This window comes from Talpa occidentalis, unplaced genomic scaffold (genome assembly GCF_014898055.3).
Source record: "Talpa occidentalis isolate TD23 unplaced genomic scaffold, MPIMG_talOcc4v2.1 talOcc4.13, whole genome shotgun sequence".
Classification (NCBI taxonomy): Eukaryota; Metazoa; Chordata; class Mammalia; order Eulipotyphla; family Talpidae; genus Talpa; species Talpa occidentalis.
This window is the reverse complement of record NW_023601322.1, coordinates 65,712,853-65,733,499: the sequence shown is the minus strand read 5'-3', so window position 1 is coordinate 65,733,499 and position 20,647 is coordinate 65,712,853. Positions and strand designations below refer to the sequence as shown.

General features: G+C 40.9%; 1 protein-coding gene across 5 annotated transcripts in view; it reads left to right on the top strand.

Annotated features, from left to right (window-relative positions):
* Positions 1-20,647, top strand: part of ARHGAP26 (Rho GTPase activating protein 26) — a 506,434-nt gene that overhangs the window by 7,209 nt on the left and 478,578 nt on the right. For 2 of the 5 annotated variants that reach the window (XM_054694287.1, XM_054694286.1), the window contains exon 1: positions 9,830-10,024. In XM_054694287.1, coding sequence (XP_054550262.1) covers positions 9,871-10,024 — 154 coding nt within the window. In that variant the 5' untranslated portion in view covers positions 9,830-9,870. Of the gene's footprint in view, positions 1-72; positions 105-3,695; positions 3,822-9,530; positions 10,025-20,647 lie in introns of those variants that run through there. The other 3 variants (XM_054694290.1, XM_054694289.1, XM_054694288.1) reach the window with 3 other exon arrangements.

Genomic DNA, 20,647 nt, shown 5'->3' with positions numbered 1-20,647 from the left:
CAAATTTTTGCTTTCTGCTTTACTTTGAAAAAGAAAAATACAAGGACATTCCTAGCTATGTCCTTTAAATACTACATTCCTTATCTTCACCAAATTATTATCAGGTAAGAAATGAATATGCAAGTTTTTTAGTTTCTAGGATTTTTGAATAGTTTTGGGGGGTATTTCAGTGACAAACCTGTTTTAGTGGCTTAATCACGTTCCATCTTAAAGTGATAGTGTTTCAGTTTGTACTTTCAGGTTTAAAAGCAGCTACATTGTCTTATAAAAATACTTGAAATAAATAGAAATTCAAGCAAGTGGCTGACCTAATAAAGTTAAAAATGTTTGTGTTAGAATATCAACTATTTGGGTTTTATTTCTTAGCTCAGCTTAAAAGCTAATGTCAAGATTTTGTAGTGAATATGATAAATTTTGAGATTTTTGTAAGTTCATTTAATAGTAATAAAAGTTATAATTTATTGAATGTTTGTTCTGAGCCTGACAATGTAGTGTGCATATTATTTTACTACTTAATTATAACTCTGTGAGATATTAATTATCATTCTGGTTTTTAAGATGACGTCTTTACATTCAAATGACTGACTAACTTGCCTGATATTCAAAGCCATTGTGTCAAAGCCAGTATTTGAACTAAGGGGTTGAAACTCTATGTATTGTTTTCACTACCACCTTATTTCTTTTTCAGGCTTCAGAGGATATCTTTTCTTACTATTTTCTTCCCCTAAGTGAGTGACTTTGGGGAAGTTTCTTTTTTCCTTGCTATTCAATTCCCCTGCCTTTAAGACAATGTGACTGAACTGGATGTTTACCATGATCTCTTTTAGCTTGAAAGCTCTATGGTTCTGTGATTTTTCCAAATAGCTCAATTCAAACATAATTCATGTTGTTCATTGAGACTATTGCTCTCATTTATGTCTCTTGGAAACAGTAAGAAGTTGAATCTTTGGAATCAATTTAGTAAATGCATCTACTGTTTGATCTGTTATATTCATGGATATATTTTTTGGTCTTTCCTAGTTGTAAAATGTTTCCTCACTGCCATATTATTTCTCACTAACAACAGCCTGCAGAAATGGGTTTGAATTATTCTCTCTAACTTATACTCAGAAATTATTTTGGTGTCTCAATTTGGCTCTCCCAAGGTCACTGTCACTCAGTGTTAAGGAGGGATTAGGACCTATACCTCTGAAATTCTAGTCTTCCTCTTTCTATTTTAGTCCTGAGGTCAGCACACTATCTAATCTGCTATTTTTTTTTCTCATGGCTCATAAACTAAGAGTACATGTTATAGTTATAAATGGCTGGGAAAAATAAAAAGAAGACTATTTTGTGACACATGAAATTATGTGAAATTCAAATTTCAGTGTCCAGAAATGAAGTTTTTGAAACACAACCACCACACTCACTCATTTACGTCTATGGCTACTTTCCTGCCACTGCTATACAGCTAAGTAGGCATAACAGAACTTATGGGGCCCTGGGGTTAATTTCTGTTAAAGTTATCAAAAGTAATCAAACAAGGAGGATATGATGCCATGGCAATCTATTGGGTTGTCAGAAAAGTCATGACATTTTTTGTATGTTTCTCAAGCATAAATGCATCATGACTTTTCCAACAACCTAATACATAAGTAAACCCAAATGTAAGCCCAAGTCAGTGACTGAGAAATGAAATTTAAGAACAACAAATCACAAATAGCCAAACAGATTTGTGCAAGTAAGGTAACTGCTTAAGTTTTAACCAGCTAAATACTTTTCTTTCCTTTTAAATCTTCTCTGCAAACACCTTGCTCCTAGCTCCTGTTGATGGAGTAGTTCTAACCACTCTCTTTGGCAGTGTCTGGTAGGACTTAACAGTTGCTCAGAATAAAGTCCTGAAAATTTTAATGTGCCTCAGTTTATCTTTTAACAGCTGTCAGATTGTACTACTGCTTACTCTTGCTAGGCACTGTACAAACCACAGGGAACACAGCAGTAAATAAAACCCATGGGTTCCCTGGGCCCAAGGAACTGTGAAACTATTGAATGAAAACTAAAACAAATAGCAAAGTTGCAGGGACATAGGACTTTCAAATTTTGATTTTGCCAAAGGATATTTTTAAAAATTGCTGCTTTATTCATCATTTTATTTAAGGAAAAAGAATGTTAATACAAAATGTGAGTATATTAATACCAAGCATGTAGCAAGGACATAATCTTTTTTTTTAAGATTTATTTATTTATGCATACAAGAACAGGAGTGCAAGCCAGAGGTGTGGGGTGAGAGCATTCACTAGAGACAGAGTGGTGAGCAGAACAGGCAAATTGACTGAAATACACTGCTAAGGGGAGCAGTGGGCAAGACAGGAGAGGTCTGCTGTGCCATGTGGGTAGCTCCCTGGCCCAGGATTTAACTTGTGCTGCAGTGGCTGTGGATAGCTCCGTAGGCTGCTTCTCAACCCCTTGCGCCACCAGGGAAGCACAGGACATAATCTTAAATGTACTTTTTCACATGGAATACCTGTAACTTCATGAAAAACATACTACACTGTCATTGTTTTTCTCATTTCATGTGTGAAAGAGGGAAAACTTCTTGGACTGGCTTAGGTTATCAGACCAGCATTGGAAAGCTGGGTACTTCACACTGTTAGTTTTCAGGCAAAACAGCCTTTCAAAATTGTTTATTTTTAAAAATTTATTTATATATATTTTACATCATTGTTAATTTTTGTACAATATTTGCTTTCTCTTCTCAGGTGTAGCCCCCATAAAAGTCCCACCACCAATTCACATGTGCACCATCACTATAGTCCCTTGTGCTCTTTCCTCCTCTGTTTTGATCCCTTCCTCTCCCCTGCAGAATGTCTCTGATTTATAGTTGCCTGTTAATTTTGGCTTTTTATTTATTATTATTTTCCTGGTCCCTTTTTTGGTTCCCCTATATTCCTCCTATAAGTGAAACCATCCAAATATTTTTCTTTTTCCTTCTGACAATTCACTGAGCATGATCCCTTGCAGCTTCATCCAAGTTGCTGCAAATGGCATGAGTTTATCTTTTTTGATCACTGAATAGTATTCCATTGCGAATATATACCACATCTTCTTGATCTAGTCATTTTTGGGCATTTGGTTTGTTTCCATGTCATAGCTATTGTAAATAGTGCTGCAATAAACATAGGGATGCAGGTATCCTTTTGTGTTCTTTGAGTAGATTCCTAGGAGTGGAATTGCTGGGTCCTATGGTAGCTCCATTTTTAGTAGTTTGAAGAACTTCCACACAACTTTCCATAGTGGTTGGACCAGTTTGCATTCTCACCAGCAATGCAGGAGAGTTCCTTTTCTCCACATCCTTGACAGCAAAAATGTCTGTTTTTAAATTGGGTAATGATAGTACTTTAAGGATAGAACACTTTAGCTTTAGAATATTATAGCTATTCATTTTGTAAGTCAACTTTTCTGTAAATGAATGTTGGGTAGTAGAAATATAGTGATGGGAAATTACCAAAAAAGAAATACAAAAGGAAGTGGGAAAGCAAAAAAAAGAAATTTGCCAACATCTGCAGTATCCCAGCAAACATCATGTCCACATTATCCTGAGTCTAGATTCCAATAACCCATTTTAAAACTGCTTTTTCTTATTGGCACCTGCCTGGAAGAAAGTAACAGCAGACTTACTACTCTATTGAAACATTGTTCTCTTCTACCCCCACCAGGTCACCTTCAACCAGACACAGGCATTGCTAGAATCCACAGCACTGCTACCTTAAATCCAGACCCTCCTGAAGAAATACAAACACAGAGGATGAAAAGAACATCCATTAATGAGGATTTGAAATTGGGTAAGAGTTTTCCTGTGTTAGAAAATTGGTAAATTCCTCACAATAAATTTTCTTTTTTTTTTTTGCAGCAACTGAAATGACAACTAAAAGGCTAGAAGTTACACATTTCTTCTGTGGGTCCTTATTTCTGCTGTCTGTGCTTTTGCTCATTTCCTGAATGTGTTTCATAGAGCACTGACTATGGGTTGTAACATTGGGGAAAGAATGGGAGTCTGTTCACAGAGAAATATAAGAAATACTGGGTTAAGCAAGATTTCTCACAGGAGAGTTCACTGCAGGTTTCTTAGGTACTCTAATATGCTAAAGTGCTTATAAAGCATACATATACGGGTAAAAGATCCAAAGGCAAGAAGAGAGCAAGGTGTAAAGGGCTGCTTTAAGTTAGGTTACTTGACAGAAGTAAGTGAATCTTATTTGGTCATTTCTGTAGCGACAAACAGGAAAACGACCAGTTATTTTCAGTGACCCATATAATCCCCATCTCTACTGAAATTGCCTTAGACAGTTTACTGGTTTCATTTCTATCCTTGAGCAAGTTTCTTTTTCTCAGTGTGCATTCTTTTTTCTAAACTCCTGTTCTCATTTACTACACATCCCTGTGCTATAAATGCAGATACTGTCTTTATATGTTTAAGAAGCCATCCTTAAAACTAATGGCTTTCCATTATGAAACTACTTAAGGACCATGTATTAATACAGATAACCAAAATTCTGAAGAGGGTGAAACAACAGGTTTTGTAACTAGCTGATTCTGGTTTTGTGATTTAACAAATTATTTCAGTTAGAGGGCTATGTTTGGTTTTGAGTAACAGAAAAATACCATCAATGGTCCTTAAATATGTTAAGATTTTCCCTCTTCAAGTGGTGAATAGTGGGGAGTCAGGACTTTGGCCTGGATATTGTGGCTCATGGATGTCACCAAGGTTCCTGCCTCCTGCCTCCCATTGTCTTCCCATCCTACAATCCTTATCATGGAATGTTTATCCTCATTATTGCAAGATGGCTGTTGCTCCTCTTTGCATATCACCCATATTCTGAACAAAAAGAATAGGGAAGGAAGGTGGGCAAAAGGTATGTGTCAACTGTTCCGTTATTAAAAAATCAAAATCTTTTCCACATTTCTACCCAGTAGATTTCCAGTTATATTTCAATGGCCAGAAAAGTGGCACATGGTTGCCACCAGCTGTGTGAAAGCCTGAGGATGTGATTTCTTTAGCTGGGTATATTGGGGGGCTAGGAACATAGGAACTGGAAGCTAGATTACCAGTTAGAATCTCAGTCTCAGCTCTACACCTCAGTGGGTATGTGACTTTTGGTTATTCATTTTCAGTTTCCTCTCCTCCTGTAAAATAGAGATACAATAATAATAGGGTTGTTAAGAGATTGAGTGAATTTTTGTGAAGGTTTCAGGAGAGTATCTGGTACACAGTAAATGTTATATTTATTTCAATTAATAAGAAAGGAGGAGAGGAGAATGGATATTGGGTGGAAAAGTAGCAAGGATGAATTAAATAATAAAAAATAGAAATAGAAATATTGCTAACCTATGAAACAGACTTATGTAGTATAAGTAATAAATGTCTTTCATGTAGATATCTTATGGAGATAGTTATTTAAGACAGATTTGAATTCTGAGCCTTGTTCCACCACTAACTATGTGACCTTCTGTAAGTCTTTTTGCCTTATTTAGAAAATAAGGAGGTGATATACCTACTCCCAGGAGTCTAGGAAAGGTTAACTGAGGAAGTATAATAAAGTATGTAGCCTAGATCCTACTGGACAGCAAAGCTTAATGTCACCACTAACAATGCCGTACATAATTATTTTTTAAAATCAACTTTATTGAGGTATAATTTATATTACAGCCAGAGCAGGGAGCAGAACACATGAATTTCACTGCAAAGCGGGCGGCAAATGTCCACTCCTGTGGAGCAACCTCGAACCGGCACCAGACGCGCGCAGCTTCGCAACCCAGCGCTCAACCGCTCCACCGGGGATCCCCATAATTATTTTTTAAAACAACTTTATTTCAAAATAGCAGACATGAAACTGATGTCTTAGCCACTAATAATACAAAGGAGAATTCACTATGTAAAGAAACAGATGGTATCAACTATAAAAATAATGAATAGGTGCTAGCTAGAATTACAAAATCAGGGGAAAATAGCTGAAGGAGCATTCATTTTTGAGGGGGTTGGGGAACTGGCCAGGTACATTATATGTCATTGCTTCTGCCTATTCAGCAGCAATTCCCTTTTCTCCTGTTAACAGCGCTTGGCTTGTTCTTTTGGGTGATGACTCCTCCCCAATGCTTTATGTTTTAGAAGTGGGGCTGTTTCCCCTTTGGCTCTGGAGTAGTAATTTCTGCTCAAATTCTTGGAAAGAAAATTCTTACTCCTAATATTGCTGGATGTAATTTTGGAGATGCAGAGAAAGCCACTGAGAATGAGGGCCCCACAGAGGAAGGTCAGTTGGAGGGCGGGAAGGAGGGAGAAACCTTTTGCTGATGTCTGAATCCCTGAGGCAACATCTATCCTCAGCCCACAGTTACATGTGGACCTTCATCATGGATCAGCTGTTCTCCAGCTTGTTCAGGAACCAATGAATGAGTGGCCTGTGGCTGCCTCTGATTATGTGGGCTCAGAGATAACATATAAGAGTGTATTTTCCCATTTTCTGCTAATGGAAGGTAATTATATGGCAATTGTAAAGTTAATTGGACAATTGAAGTCTATTCTCCACAAGTAAAGAAATAATAGGAGTATAAAATATACTGATACTTAAAGTAGAACTGTTTAGACTAGTATTTGAGTAATTTGATGGAATTCAGACATTAATCCAAAGAATTTAGGCTAGATTTCCTAAATTATTTCTATATTTCATAGGAAGGTGATTTCTGGGACTTAACTCTTTGCGTTAATGGCAACAACCTGTGTTGTCCATTGATTCATTGTTTTGTGCTTATTAGATACTTGTCCCTTCCCTTGGCATGTTCCTTTGAAGTACTCTGCTGTCTGAGAGCTAGGCTGTTGTGGTGGCAATGAGCAACACAAAATCTCTACCTCACAGAGCTTATTTTCTAGGAGGAGAGAGATGATTGCACCCTCTATGTACCAGTTTCTGTTCTCAATACTACTGTATTCTGATTCTCTTTTTGCTGATAATGTTGTTTGGAAGTCTTCTGTGAAAATTCTGCATCATTCGTAGGAAATTTACCTATTATCCATATATTAACGTATTTGTATATAATTGGGTATATTAAGATATATGTTTATGTGTATATGTGTACCATATACACTTATTAGCTAGGTAACCTATTCAGGTTACAACCCTGAATCTCACTTTGTCACCTGAAAAATGGGGATTAGCACAGTATCTATCTCACCTTATAGGGATTGAATGTTTATAAAGAAATAATTTAGTATAGTATCTGATACAAACAAAGCACTCAACAAATGATAGATAATATGGTATTATTTGTGTATATATAAATATTACTTTATATGAATTGATTCAGTTTCCCTCAGTAGGATAAAAAAATAATTGTGGACCTTATTTTGTTTCACTCAACATTTTTTGAATCCTTACCATATGCCTGACCCACCAAGGCTGACTCCTTTTTTTTTTTTTTTTCCCAGAAATGACTACAACAGTATCTCTTGTTTTGTCACTCCCCCATCTAGAGGTACGGTCTAATTTCCATCCCTTTGAATCTCTGTGGGCTGTGACTCGCTTCTCAGTGGCTCCAGTCTAGTCATTTCTGCTGGAATTCTTGGGAAGAAAATGAAGCCAGTGAAGCTAATGAAAGTGGTCGAAGTGTATGACTTTCAAGGTTGGGTCATAAAGAGGATGCAGCTTTCCCCTTGTGATCTGGAACTTGGATTTTTGAGGCCACCATACAGTGATGGAAGCCTACTTAGGCCACGGAGAGGGAACATAGGGAGAAACCTTGAGCCCATCTAAAGAGAAGCCCATCATGACTAACCAAGACTCCAGGTCTTGTAGCCATCTATCGAATGATACACCAAAGACACAAAGCCAGAACCACCTAGCCAAGTTCTCCTCAACTTCCTGACCCACAGAGATCACAAAAGAAAAAAAAGTGTTGGTTGTCCTTTCAACCCATTAAGTTTTGGTGTGATTTGTTATGTATCAGTAGAAATCTAGAATGCCTACCTTTAAGTGCTAACACAGTATGAAACAGATTTACTCTCATTAAGTTTCCATTTGAGATCTTTCTCATCCTTGGTCAGTGAGGGCCAAGAATATTTTCAGGGTTTTCATTATCCATTAGATAGCTGTTTGCACCTGCTGTTAGGTCTAAATTTGTAGGTATAACTAGCAAGTAGATTACAGTCATTCACTCACTTTTGCATTAAATAAATCAATTTCTTAACATAGGGACTTTCTCTCCTCCACTAAGTAAGCAACCCTTTCTCCATGTGCCTACCCACACAGATTTCTCCTATCCTAACTTATGCAGCATTGCTATTGCTTGTTTGCTTCCTTTCCCCTCTGGCCAGTGACAATGAAATTCATTGTGTTAATCATCTTTTTATCCCTAGGCTAGCCTAGTGCCCACACATAGCAGATCTACTTAAAAACAACAACAACAACAACACAAAAATCCCACTTAAGAAAAACTGCTAGTTCCTTGATGTACAGATAATTTATTCATAATTCAGTACTAGACCCTGTGGGATCTAGTCTGGTATCTGCAGAGTGAGCTGCCTGAATTGAGTTCTATGTTTGAACTACCCAGCAAAGCATTGGGGGTGGAAGGTGGAGAGGGACAGGTAAAGGATCCATTCATTTATTCGGTATTTATCAATCAATGTAGCACACAGAGCATACGGGCAGCATTGAGTATCTTATTAAATGCCAGTCACTGTGCTTAGTGTTGGGCATGCAGCAGCTCACAAGAAAACTGCTGTGGCCGGTGCCCTCCTGAAGCTCAGCCTTTAGCGAAAGACGAGAGGCGGTGAGTGTAATTATGTAAAATTGTGCTAGGTGTCGGGCAGAAAAACAACAGGGGGCTGAAACACACTGAGGATGTTCGCTCCTTTGCCTGGGGGCGGGTTTTGAGCAGGAGTGGCCGCGAGGGGGACGGACTGTAGGGGGCGGGAAGACTGCAGGCAAGAAGAGCTGGTGATTTTAAGATGCAAATGTTTTCTGCCGAATGAGAAGCCGGACCCTGTGCCTAGAGTCGACAGGGTCTCTCGGTGCGGGCAGGGCCATGCCCGGCCAGGGGGCTGCGTTTTGAGTGCAAGTTCGATTGCCCAGCAGCTCAGCGTGAGGTCGCGGGGAACGGAGCCCTAATTCCTAGTTTCTTTTCGCCGAGGCCCCTCTGCCCTCCAGACCGCGATACACACCGTCTGGGGCTGGGGCTCGGAGGCGAGGTCTGAGGAGGCGAGCGGCCCTCGTCCGGCCGCTCTCGCCCTGAAGCGCGGGGTCTGCAGCCCGGCGCGGACTCCGGGGGGCGGAGCTTGTGCTGCGGACCCGGGCGGTGGCGTGAGCCCCGCCCCCCCGCCCAGCCTCCGCCTCCGGCCCTAGCTGATTGGATGAAAGCCGCGGAAGGGCCGGGCCTCCCGGGGAGGCCGGGGGGTCGGGCTGAGGCGGGCGCGCTGATTGGTGCGGCCGGCATTAGGTCATCGCCAGCACGTTTGGGCGGCCCGGACGCCGGTGGGGCGGCGAGGCTGCTGTGAGAGGGCGCCCGGGGTTGCTGGCGAGCGCAGAGCCAAGGAGGCGGGGAGGCGGTGGCCGCGCTCGCTTGCCCGCCCGCTCGCTTCCCGGCGCCGCTGCGGGTCCGCCGCTGCGCTTCCTGCTCGCCGGCCGCCGGGCTGCGCTTCGCCGGGGCAGCCGCGCGCCCGCCGCGTCCCAGCCCGCTCGGGGAGCCTTGCGCACCGCGGACACCGCGCCGAGGGCGAGCCGGCGCCTCACCTGTGGAGCCGGCGGCGTCGGGGTGCCGCCTGGGGTCCCCTCGCGTGCGGGCCGAGGGCCACCCGGGCCCTGGGGGAGGCGCGCCCCCCGGCTGGGCGCCGCGGGCACCATGGGTCTCCCCGCGCTCGAATTCAGCGACTGCTGCCTCGACAGCCCGCACTTCCGAGAGACGCTCAAGTCGCACGAAGCGGAGCTGGACAAGACGAATAAATTTATCAAGGAGCTCATCAAGGACGGGAAGTCACTCATCACCGCGCTCAAGAGTGAGTGGCCCCGGCCCGGCGGGGACGGGGGTTCCGGGCGGGAGCGCGGCGCTGGCCGCTTTTTTGGTGCCCCTGGGGCGCCGAGGGACGGCTGCGGATGCTGGTCATGAGGCGGGAAGGGTATGTAAAATGGGCGAGCCAGCAATACTATGAGGAAGAAAGAGACCCGTCGCCTGCTGTTGGCATTCCGGGATGGCTGGGAGGTGGCCGAGCGCGAGAGGTGCCGTGGGCGCCGCGGTGGGGGTGCGCGGCACACAGGTGTCCCGGGAGTGGCGCGCTGGCGCTCGGCGCGCCGCAGCCTGTGGGGGAACCCCCGAGCGTCCACGACGCGGGTTCCTCTTGGGGAAGAGTTGCTCACCCCTGGGCGCCCAGCCTTGGGAACGGATTGTGCCGGGCCAAGGGTGCGCTGCCTCTCCTCGGGAAAAGGCGAGTTGTGCCTGCTCGGCTCCGAGGACGCAGCCCCGTGCTGCTCTGCGCGGCTGGGTGCTCCGAAAAGCACCGGCACAGCCCAGAGAGGGGTTGGGTGGCGTGGTCGGCTAGCCTCGCTCTCCATTCTTTGGAGTAGGGCAGCCAGTAACCCCCAAGTCTTGACTCAGGATGATGTACGTGTGCAGGTTCTGATTCTTGGATTTAGCAGAAGGTGATAGGGGTGGGAGTACAGAATCAGAGTGTTCTTTTACTCTAAACTGTGGGCGAGGGTTTAAAAATAGAACGAACATATCCTGACGCTCTCCCTCTCTGGCTCCCTCGCTCTCCCTTTTACCTCGCCCATTATCCTTGAAAACGCCAAAGTCTGAAAGGAATGTCGTCTGTCCACTGAAAAGTTTAAACTCATGCTTAAACATTTTCGAACCTTTTGCTTATTTCCCTTTGCTTGGGGAGAGATGAAATTTGCATTCTGGGGAGTGGCTTTCCCTTGGCTTTTGCAGAGCTAAAAAATTTCTTCCTCTGGTCAGTTAACCTGCTCAGGGGATGACCACCTTGGATGGTGAAAGCATTTTTTGGTTGTCTTGTCAGCCTACCTATTTAAAAATAGTTCGGTCTATCTTAGTTTTCAGAATCAGGACTAACATGGGGGTAGATAGTGAACTGCCTTTGACTTTAGTTTTCTTGTTGCTGGGATGGATTTCTTATCTTTTCTCTAGGTAAGGTTTCATTGGCAGAGGAAGGTCCTAAGTGTGAGACTTGTCCCCAGGCCTCTTTTAAAGATTTACAGAAGTCAAATGCCCGTGGTGTCATTTTGGGAGCCTGTTGTTTCTAAAAAATGAAGAGGAGAGATTGTGGAGCCCCAGGGCTGTCAGTGCCAATCTTTTGGGGTGAAATAGACTTAGAGCTGTGACATGTCTAGAGGCTTCTCAGAGGCAGTCTTTCTGGAGGCTGGGACCTAAAATATAAACAGATTCTTTTTTGTCAGTGATAAGGGACATCTTTGGTTCAGTAAACACATCCCTGGTTTGGAGTAAGTTAGGGGCTCACATTTAGGTAGGGACCATGAATTTTTATTGGGCCTCTGCTTTATTCAGCTAATGTTTGGAGTGTGCGCTGTGTGCTGGACACTCAGGATAGGCACTGCTTCACCCATGAGTTATCTCATAGCCCTTACTCATTTTACAAATGAGAAAGCAGTCTTGGGTGAATCACTACCCCAGAGCTACACAGCTCTAGCAGGTCTTAGTTTTGAACCCCCACATGAGCTGAGCTAGAGATGCAGTGCCTGGCGCTGCAGAGCTCTTAATTCTGCCATGCTGCTTGTCCAGAATGGATCCTTGGACCATGCCCACGGGAATTTGGACTTGCATTTAGTATGCTGACCTTGAATCTGAAGAGGGTGCATTTGAGTGATAGACAATTTGCTTGATACTATTTTTTTGCAGGAGTGCTAGGGGATTTGGTAAGAGTTCTCTGGGTAGGAATGAGAGGGTTCAAATGTTATTGAAGTTATGTAGTGCACTGGAACAGCCTATCACTTGGGGAGGAGACTGATGGAGAACTAGGTTTTCTAATCTCTGTAAGTCCATTTCTTACTACTAAGTCTTCCATTGCTACTAACTACTAATTGAACTGGTCATTTAACCTCTTAAAATAAAGAGGGTAGCGTTCATGCCCCAGACTTTAGGCATTCTATTGTCATTAGTACTTGGTGCGTTGAATGCCTCTCTATTTGTACGTGCTTTTTATTTTTCTCCATATCATCCTTGTCACTACTGTAAAGCCTGTGTTTTAAAAAATGAATATATAAAACAGACATGTAATTATTTAAGTAATATTTGGTTGATTTTCAGTCTCTTCAAGCTCTAAAATTTTATGATTTTATTTTTAATTAGTATTGACAGATTGTTGGGCTTAAATTTGTGCGTTAAGGCAATAAAATTGGCCTCCAGGGGTTGCCATAGTTCAATTAGGTTATTGTTATTGCTGCTTCCTTTTATAAAGGAGGAAACTAAACATCAGGGAGGTCAGTAACCTGCTGAGGGCTACACAGCAATTAAATATATATAAGCACACATTGTCTGATTCCAAAGCTTGTGGACTTAAACCCTGAAGTAAAGTTGTTGTCTACATTAGTTGTCTCTTGACTTGCCTTGTGAATCTGATAAACAAGAGTCTGGACTCATGAGAGTAGTAAACTAATTTGGGTCCTACATTTCAAAAAGTCCTGATTTTTGTAGAAAATTCTTATTTGATGTGGAGTAGAGTCTTGGTGACTCCCAGGTGGGTTTTTTCTGTGCTGATTTGCGCCAGACCTTTTCTGTGGATACCCATTTAACCAGGGCTCTTTTTCCTTGACCTGATCAGTCGGTGTCCCTGTCAAGAGGATTGTGTATGTAAGGGCTCTTTTTCCTTGACCTGATCAGTCGGTGTCCCTGTCAAGAGGATTGTGTATGTAAGGGCTTTTTTTCTTTCAGTAGCGATTGATAGGGCCTGGAGATGAAGTTCAGACTGGAAGAATTAAAGATTTTCGGGATTCCTTGGGTTTGAATCTTTATCCCATCACTTACTGGTTGACTCTGGGCAAGTTACTAAAGCGGAGCTCCTCTGGCATGAAAAGGGAATAGCCACTCTGACCTCCTAAGGTTGTTTTGGGTATCAGTGCATATCAAGAAAGCATTTAGGGGGAAATCTGGTGCAGAGCTTTGCTCAATGAATGGTAGTTGTTTCTATTTATCAGGGTTATCAAGACTTGGAGCAAAAGTCTCTAAGAGCAGAGAGACATTTTTCGGTTTGGGTGCAAGGAGCTATTTAGGCAGTGCCTCCTTCATGTCTGTTATTGGCAGCTTAAACACTTGTGTGTGTATTAACAACTGGGGAAGAGTCCTGATAGCCCTATGTGTATAAAGTTGTGATTATTGTTAAAAAGAAAAGAATTCAGTCTCTTGACATCTTTTTTTTGTTCCCAAATAGCATTCTGGTAGCTTCAGTTTTCAACGTTCTTGCTGAATTAACTTCCCTCCTCAGTGGCTGGGCTGGTTGCTTCTCCGTAGGAAAAGCTTGCAGAATACACTGGATACATTGGACTTCATGTCTGACTGTCTCACAGACTCAGTGGCAAACCAAATGTGGTTTCATAGAAATGAAAATGAATTAGGCTGTTGATTTTGAGTGTTGTTGTTGGTTTTTAGAAACTGTATTTCTTTCCCTCTTGACTATTTATGGACTTGTTGCTGGGGATAGCCCCCTTTGAATTTGATTTCTGGTTTCTGAGAGAGTGTGAGAAGTGCAGTTTTAAAAATATCAACTTTGTTGAGATATACTTCACTTCACCATCTAGGTCATCCATTTACATCATCCAGTTACATAGTTTTTAGTATGTTGTACAATCTTAGAACATTTTCATTACCACCAAAAACCCCATTCCCATTAGCATCACTTACCCCTTTCTCCCAGCTCTTCTTTCTCCCCACAGCCTGAGTCAACCACTCATGTATTATCTGCTTCTATAGATTTGCCTACTCTGGAAATCCAAAGTACAATTTTAATCACTTTATCCTAGATAGTGGTAACCAACTTTAGGCACACATTTCTTGATTCTAATTTCAGCTGGAGAAACCTCAAATTAATAAGTTACTCTCCTTCAGATTGGAGGGAAGCTGCTTATAGAGATGCGGTCCTAAAGAATAGACCATGTCCCAGGGTCTAGAAAAACTCAGGTGTGCCTTTGTGTTTCCAACCAATGAGAGGGGAGTGGATTCTAGTTTATGGTACATTGATGGGAGCAGAGGAGATAACTGAAGTGATACTAAGAACCCAGTCCCTTCTCTCAGTGAGCTTTCAGTCAACTTGGGACATGTGGGTGTGATTCTGAATAGAGCCTTACTCTGTGGTCTGTCTGCTTGCTTGCTTGCTTCCTTCTTTCTTCCTTCCTTTCTTTCTCTTTCTTACCTTTCTTACCTTTCTTTCTTTCTTTCTTTCTTTCTTTCTTTCTTTCTTTCTTTCTTTCTTTCTTTCTTTCTTTCTTTCTTTCTTTCTTTCTTTCTTTCTTTCTTTCTTTCTTTCTTTTTTCTTTCTTTCTTTCTTTCTTTCTCTCTCTCTCTCTCTCTCTCTCTCTCTCTTTCTCTCTCTCTCTTTTTTTTCTTTCTTTTTTTCTCTCTCTCTCTTTCTCTTTTCTCTCTCTCTCTCTCTCCCCCCCCCTCTTTCCAATCTGAAGGAATTGTGTTTATATTTTTCAAGTTAAGCCCATCATTTTTGTCTTTTTGGAAATGACCTGTCTTTTTCATTGCATTCTGGTAGTTAGTAATTCTCTCTCCTGTACATCTTCCAGGCAACCACAGTGAATTTTAACAGGTAGAATAAGAAATAAGTAGATAGTCTAATAAGAATGCTAGCAGCTCTTGATTACCGAGCATTTAGCAAGTGCCCAGTCCTATGCTAAGTGCAATTATTGTTTCATTACCCCTTACCTCCATCCTGTGAGATGCATACTCTTGTTTTTCTGAATTTTCTAGTTGGGAGAACTTGTAGAAGGTCACACAGCTAGGAAGTTGTGCAAATAAGTTTTGATCCTGGCAGTAAACTGTAGGGCCTTGGTTAAATATAATCCTTCAGTGCCTTCCATAAAGATGCTGGAGTGAAAGATGCCAATTCTTCATAGATACAGACCTGAGAATGGAGAAACTTACAGCAGGTGCTAGATTAAGTGAGAATAATCTCCCAGTTGTTTTTCAGACTCTGGGTTTTATATAGCAAAGAATTGATAATATTTTGTAGTGTGCTCTGAAGTTTTGTCTCTCCCCATCAGAGGACTGAAGAATCATAGGCCAAAAAGGGGCAAGTGAAGTATCTCTTGGCTTGGTGAAACAACAGTTTCTCTTGGAATGATTGAATCACTAAATGATTACTAGTGATTCTCTTTCAACTGGGTAATAAACTGTTGAACAGTCAGGCCAAAACCCCTTTCCTGGGCCTGTTTGGCAAGATAAATGGTTCATCCTCTTACTCAGTAAAACAAGAGTGAAAAAAATTAGACATCAAAGAGTTTCTTGCTTTAAAGTATATCACCATTTTGACTCTAGAATTTGGTTTAGGCTTTTGACAATAGCCTAAAAGGGAGATGAGCATTTATTGAATGGCATAAACTCCCAAAGGATGTTCAATGCCAACCTGCTTTGTTTAGGAATAATTACAAAATCTTAATGGAATAAATGGATATGGAACTAGGTAGTAAGAAGTTTTTCTTAGTTCCTTTGCTTTGCTTTTGCAGTTTGTGAATAAAAGGGGACAAAGGAAATTTCCCAATTATTTATAAACGGTAATTTGTAATACTGACATTTGGAGTATTACTCATACAAATATAAACAACAGCAAATTAAATCCAAACAAGATTTGGTAGCTTTAATGTAACACTTTTTAAAATCCTCCCACTTTAATCCATTCTTCTTGACTGGATTGAATAAAGGGCATTTAATGGGTAGTTTCCAACCCACTAAGACCTAAGCTCTCTTCCCACCCTTTTTTATAATAAAGACTATTTTTTTCCTTTATAGAACTATTGAGTGGAAAGTATAGGGTTCCCATATAGCTCCTCACACCTTTTCTTCCCTTTCCTCCCTATTATTAACATCCTGCGTTGGTGTGGTACATATGTTACAAAAGTGATAGTGTTAAGCCTATAGTGTACCTTACTTAGGATTAACTCTTCTAGTAGAATAGTTTGTGAATTTTGACAAATCTATACAAATAACATGTATTTGCCATTTACCATATCATACAGAGTAGTTTCATTGCCCTTAAACTTCTCTGTGACCCACTTATTCACTCTTCCTTCCCTCCTTGGCAGGCTTTCATCCAAGCCTTTTTACTGCTTCCCTAGTTTTGCCTTTTCCAGACTGTCCTATTTTTGAAATCATACGGTATGTAGCCTTTTCAGATTGGCTTCTTTCATTTAGCAATATGCGTTAAAGGTTCCTCCATATCTTTTTGTGGCTTGACTGCTTTTTATCATTGACTGAATTGTCTGGATGTACCACAGTTTGTTTATCCATTCATCTATTGAAGGACATATTAGTTGCTTCCAAGTTTTGGCAGTTATCAATAATGCTTATATAAACATTTGTATGCAGGTTTATATGTGGACATAAGTTCTCAGCTTATTTGGGTAAATACCAAGGAGTGCAATTGCTGCATCATATGGTAAGAACATGTCTAATTTTGTAAGACACTGCCAAAGTGTCTTCCAAAGTTGGCTGTACAATTTTGCATTTCCATTTGCAGTGAATGAGAGTTCCTGTTGCTCTGCATCCTCACCAGCATTTAATCTGTGTTTTGGATTTAACCATTATAATAGGTGTGTAATGGTATCTGATTACTCTCTTTTAGTTTGTAATTCCTTAATAACGTTATAGTGAACATTTTTTCACATGCCTATTTACTATCTGTACAACTTCTTTGATGAGGTGTTGGTTCACATCTTTTGCCTATTTTTTAATTGGGTTGTTTGAGTTTTCTTATTGGTCGGTTTTTTCTTTATTGTGGTCAAACACACACAACACAAACTTTACCACTTCAGCCACTTTTAATTGTACAGTTCAGTGATGTTTAGCACATTCACAATGTTTATAATGATCAGTCGTATCTATTTCCAGAACTTTTTCATCTTCCCAAACTGAAACTCTGTACTCATGAAATAATTCTCCATTTGCCCCTCCTCCTAACCCCTGGTCAGCTTTATTCCATCTTTTGCCTCTGTGAATTTGACTACTGTAAGTACTTCATGTGAGTGGAATAATATAGTACTTGTCCTTTCATGTCTGGTTTATTTCACTTAGCATAATATTGTCAAGGTTCATCCTTATTGTTTATATCACAAGTTCACCCCTTTTTATGATTGAATATTTTGTTTCTGAGGTTTAATTGCAACAACTATCATTAAGACTATTCTTTCTCTTTTAAGGCCATGAAAAGATATTTTTCCCCTTTTTTATCCTGCTGTCCCCACCTCCCCTAACATTAACCCTTGGAATTCACATATCAGTGTACTATATAGCTGTTTCAATAGATATATTCTTTTTTTTTTTTTAAGATTTATTTATTTATGTATACAAGAGCTGGAGTATAGGCCAGAGATACTGGGGGTGAGGGACCCACCAGAGACAGAGTGGGAAACAGAACAGGCAGACGGACTGAAATACACTGCTGAGGGGAGCAGCGGGCAAGACAGGAGAGGTCTGCCGCACCAAGTGTATTGCTCCTTGGCTAGCCGGGGGTTGAAATCGTGCTGTAGAGGCTACGACCCCTTGTGCCACCAGGAAGGCCCAGGAGGTGTATTTTTTTCAAAGTAGCTCATTATGTAGCTTCATTTTATAACTTTATTGTAAAATTCACCAGTTTTAAGTATACAAATTTGCTTGCAGTTCTTTTACAGATTTATACACCTACCATCCTAATCCCATTTTAGAGTGTTTCTTTCATCCCCAAAATGCACTCCCCTTCTCACCTCAAGTCTTAAGTCTGTTGCTATAGACTTGTCCTTTCTGAAATTTTAAGCTAAATGGAATAGCCCTGTATGTGGTCTTTTGCATTTGACTTCTTTAACTGTGCGTACTTTTCTTCCATTCATCCATGTTATTGCGTGTGTGAGTAGTTTGCTCCTTTTCTTTGCTGAACGGTATTCCATTTTGTAAATCATACTGTATTCATTTACCAGCTGATGGACACTTGGGTTGTTTCAAGTTTTTGGCTCTTGTGAACAATGCTGCAATAATCATTTGCTTACATGCTATTGTGTGGATTTATGTTTTCTTTGTTTCTTAGAATAGAATTACTTTGTGGTACGATGAAGTTACATTTAGTTTTTTAAGAACCTGTCTGATTGCTTTCCTCAGAGGAAGCATCCTTTTAAATTACTGCCATCTATGCATGAGGGTTCCAGTTTCTCCATGTCATTGTCAATACTTGTTATTCTGTCTTTTTAATTGTAGCCATCTAGTGGGTGTGACATGTTACCTCATTGTAGTTTCAATTTGCATTTCCCATGACTAATAATGTTGAATGTCCTTTCGTGTGCTTACTGGCCATTAGTACATTTTCTTTGTTGAAATGTCTATTAGTATCTTTCTGTTGGGCAGTATATCTTGGATTTTCCATCTTTGTCTTATAAAATTTGGATTAAATAAATAGCATTCAGTATATTTTCAGTATATTTTGTACATTTGCTTCTCTTTTGGGGACTTTTGGCATCCATTTACTTTAACCTCAGATGCATTTGACCCATCAAATTCAGGATCCCAGGGCTTAGGAAGTAGTTCTTATGAGATCTACCTTCAGGTCTATGCTCCGTTTTGCCCAGTGAGTGTCCCTCTGAATAGATGCTCAGGACTGGACTTTGCCCCCTTGAACTGACAAAAGGAGGATGGCCCAGGGAGGAACCATTATCCCATTTAGCCACTGGGGAAAGCATTTCATGAAGGTGACTTAAAAAAAGGCCATTGCATTTTTAAGTTAGCCAAGGTAGGGATACCAAAATGCAGCCAACAGTCAAATTTGGTGTTTCTACATTTAAATTTTAGACTGAACCTCATTTTAATTTTTAAAATTATAACCCATTGTATTTTAAATGATCTTTTTTTGGTTATCAGTAGAAAGCTATGGATAAATAAATAAATATGGAACCCTGCTCTGCTTTTATGATGTCTTCCAAGTCCTAGACCACAGTAAGTACTTTAGGGTAGAGGTAGCAGGTATAGAAGTCACCTGTCACCTGAGGGGAGAGGGAGAGTGTTTGAGGATTAGCAGAGAGATGAGGAAGGCCAGATTGACTGGAGCAGACTGATGGCAAATGAACAGGGAACGTCCAGAAACTGGGTCATAGGGTCTTCAGCCCCATAAAGGACTTTGGGTTTTATTCCAAGTGTGATGGGCAACTATGGGAAATTGTGACAGGATCCTACTTGTGTTTTTAAGAGATCATGGCAACTAATGTGTGTAGAATAGTGTAACAGATGGAGAGAAGGATAGGTGGGAGTTATAGCAGGTGAGGTGAGAGGCAGTGGCACCTTGGGCTAGAGTGGCTGCACTGGAGATGGTTCAGATTCTGGGTATTTTTAGTAGAGTCCAGAGTATTTGCTGTTTGATTGGGTTTGGGCTATGAAAGGAAATGAGAGAGTCAAGAATGATTCAGATATTTTTTTTTTGTCGTAAGCAATTATGTACATGATGGTACTGTCTTCTGAAACAAAGTTAGAAGGGAAATAAGGAGGGGGGGTGGTGGGAGGGAATGAACAAATGACCTAGCTTTATAGTGCAGAGACAAAACTATGCAGCTAGTTCATGAAAACATTCTCAAAAGAGAATAAAAGTGTATGGAAATATATAAAGCACCCCCTTTCCTGAGTGAACCACTGTCAATAGTTTCATATATTGTACATTTTTTCTTGATTTATTACCATGCATAATTGTTTGTTTGTTTTGTAAATGGGATTACACTTTATGAGTTGTTCTGTTTTGCTTTTCTGATTAATACTCAGTCTTGAGATCTTCCATGTCAGTTCATGTGCATAGTACATTATTTTTAATGACCACAAAGAGCGCTCCTATGTGGATATACCACAGCTCACTCAGTCTACTGTTGAAGGACATAAATTTTTCACCATTAGAGAAGTACTACAGTGATCCTTCGCATACCCACCTTTGTGTGTAGGTCCCAGCATTTCTGTGGAACAGGTTCACCTAGTAAAATTGTTGATAACCTCCAATTTCTACAAGCTCTTTGACATGTGCTGTTTAGGTCCTTTGCATTGCTATAGGCAGTTGATATTTGTCTGGTGCTCTTTTGAGTATTTTAACTCATGTTTCTATAGCTTAACCTTTTGCTTAAATTGGAAACAACAGAATAAACCCTTCTGTTAGGCACTGACACAGATTCTGAAAGAACCAGAGGATAAGAAAAAAGAAAACAAACAAATTGGCATGTGTGTGTGTGGGGGGGTGGTGGTGGGGGGAGTGGGAGAGAGAGAAGGAGAGAGGTTACACTTAATTGGCTATATTCTTACTAGCTTTGGACCTGTCCGATATCCTTGCTGAGCTGCAGGATTTTACAGATAAAAGGAGAGATGGGATGGGGCTGTGTCCATATCTAACAGGTATACTGACCTCATATTTCAGGGACCAGAAAGGAAGTCACATTTGTTA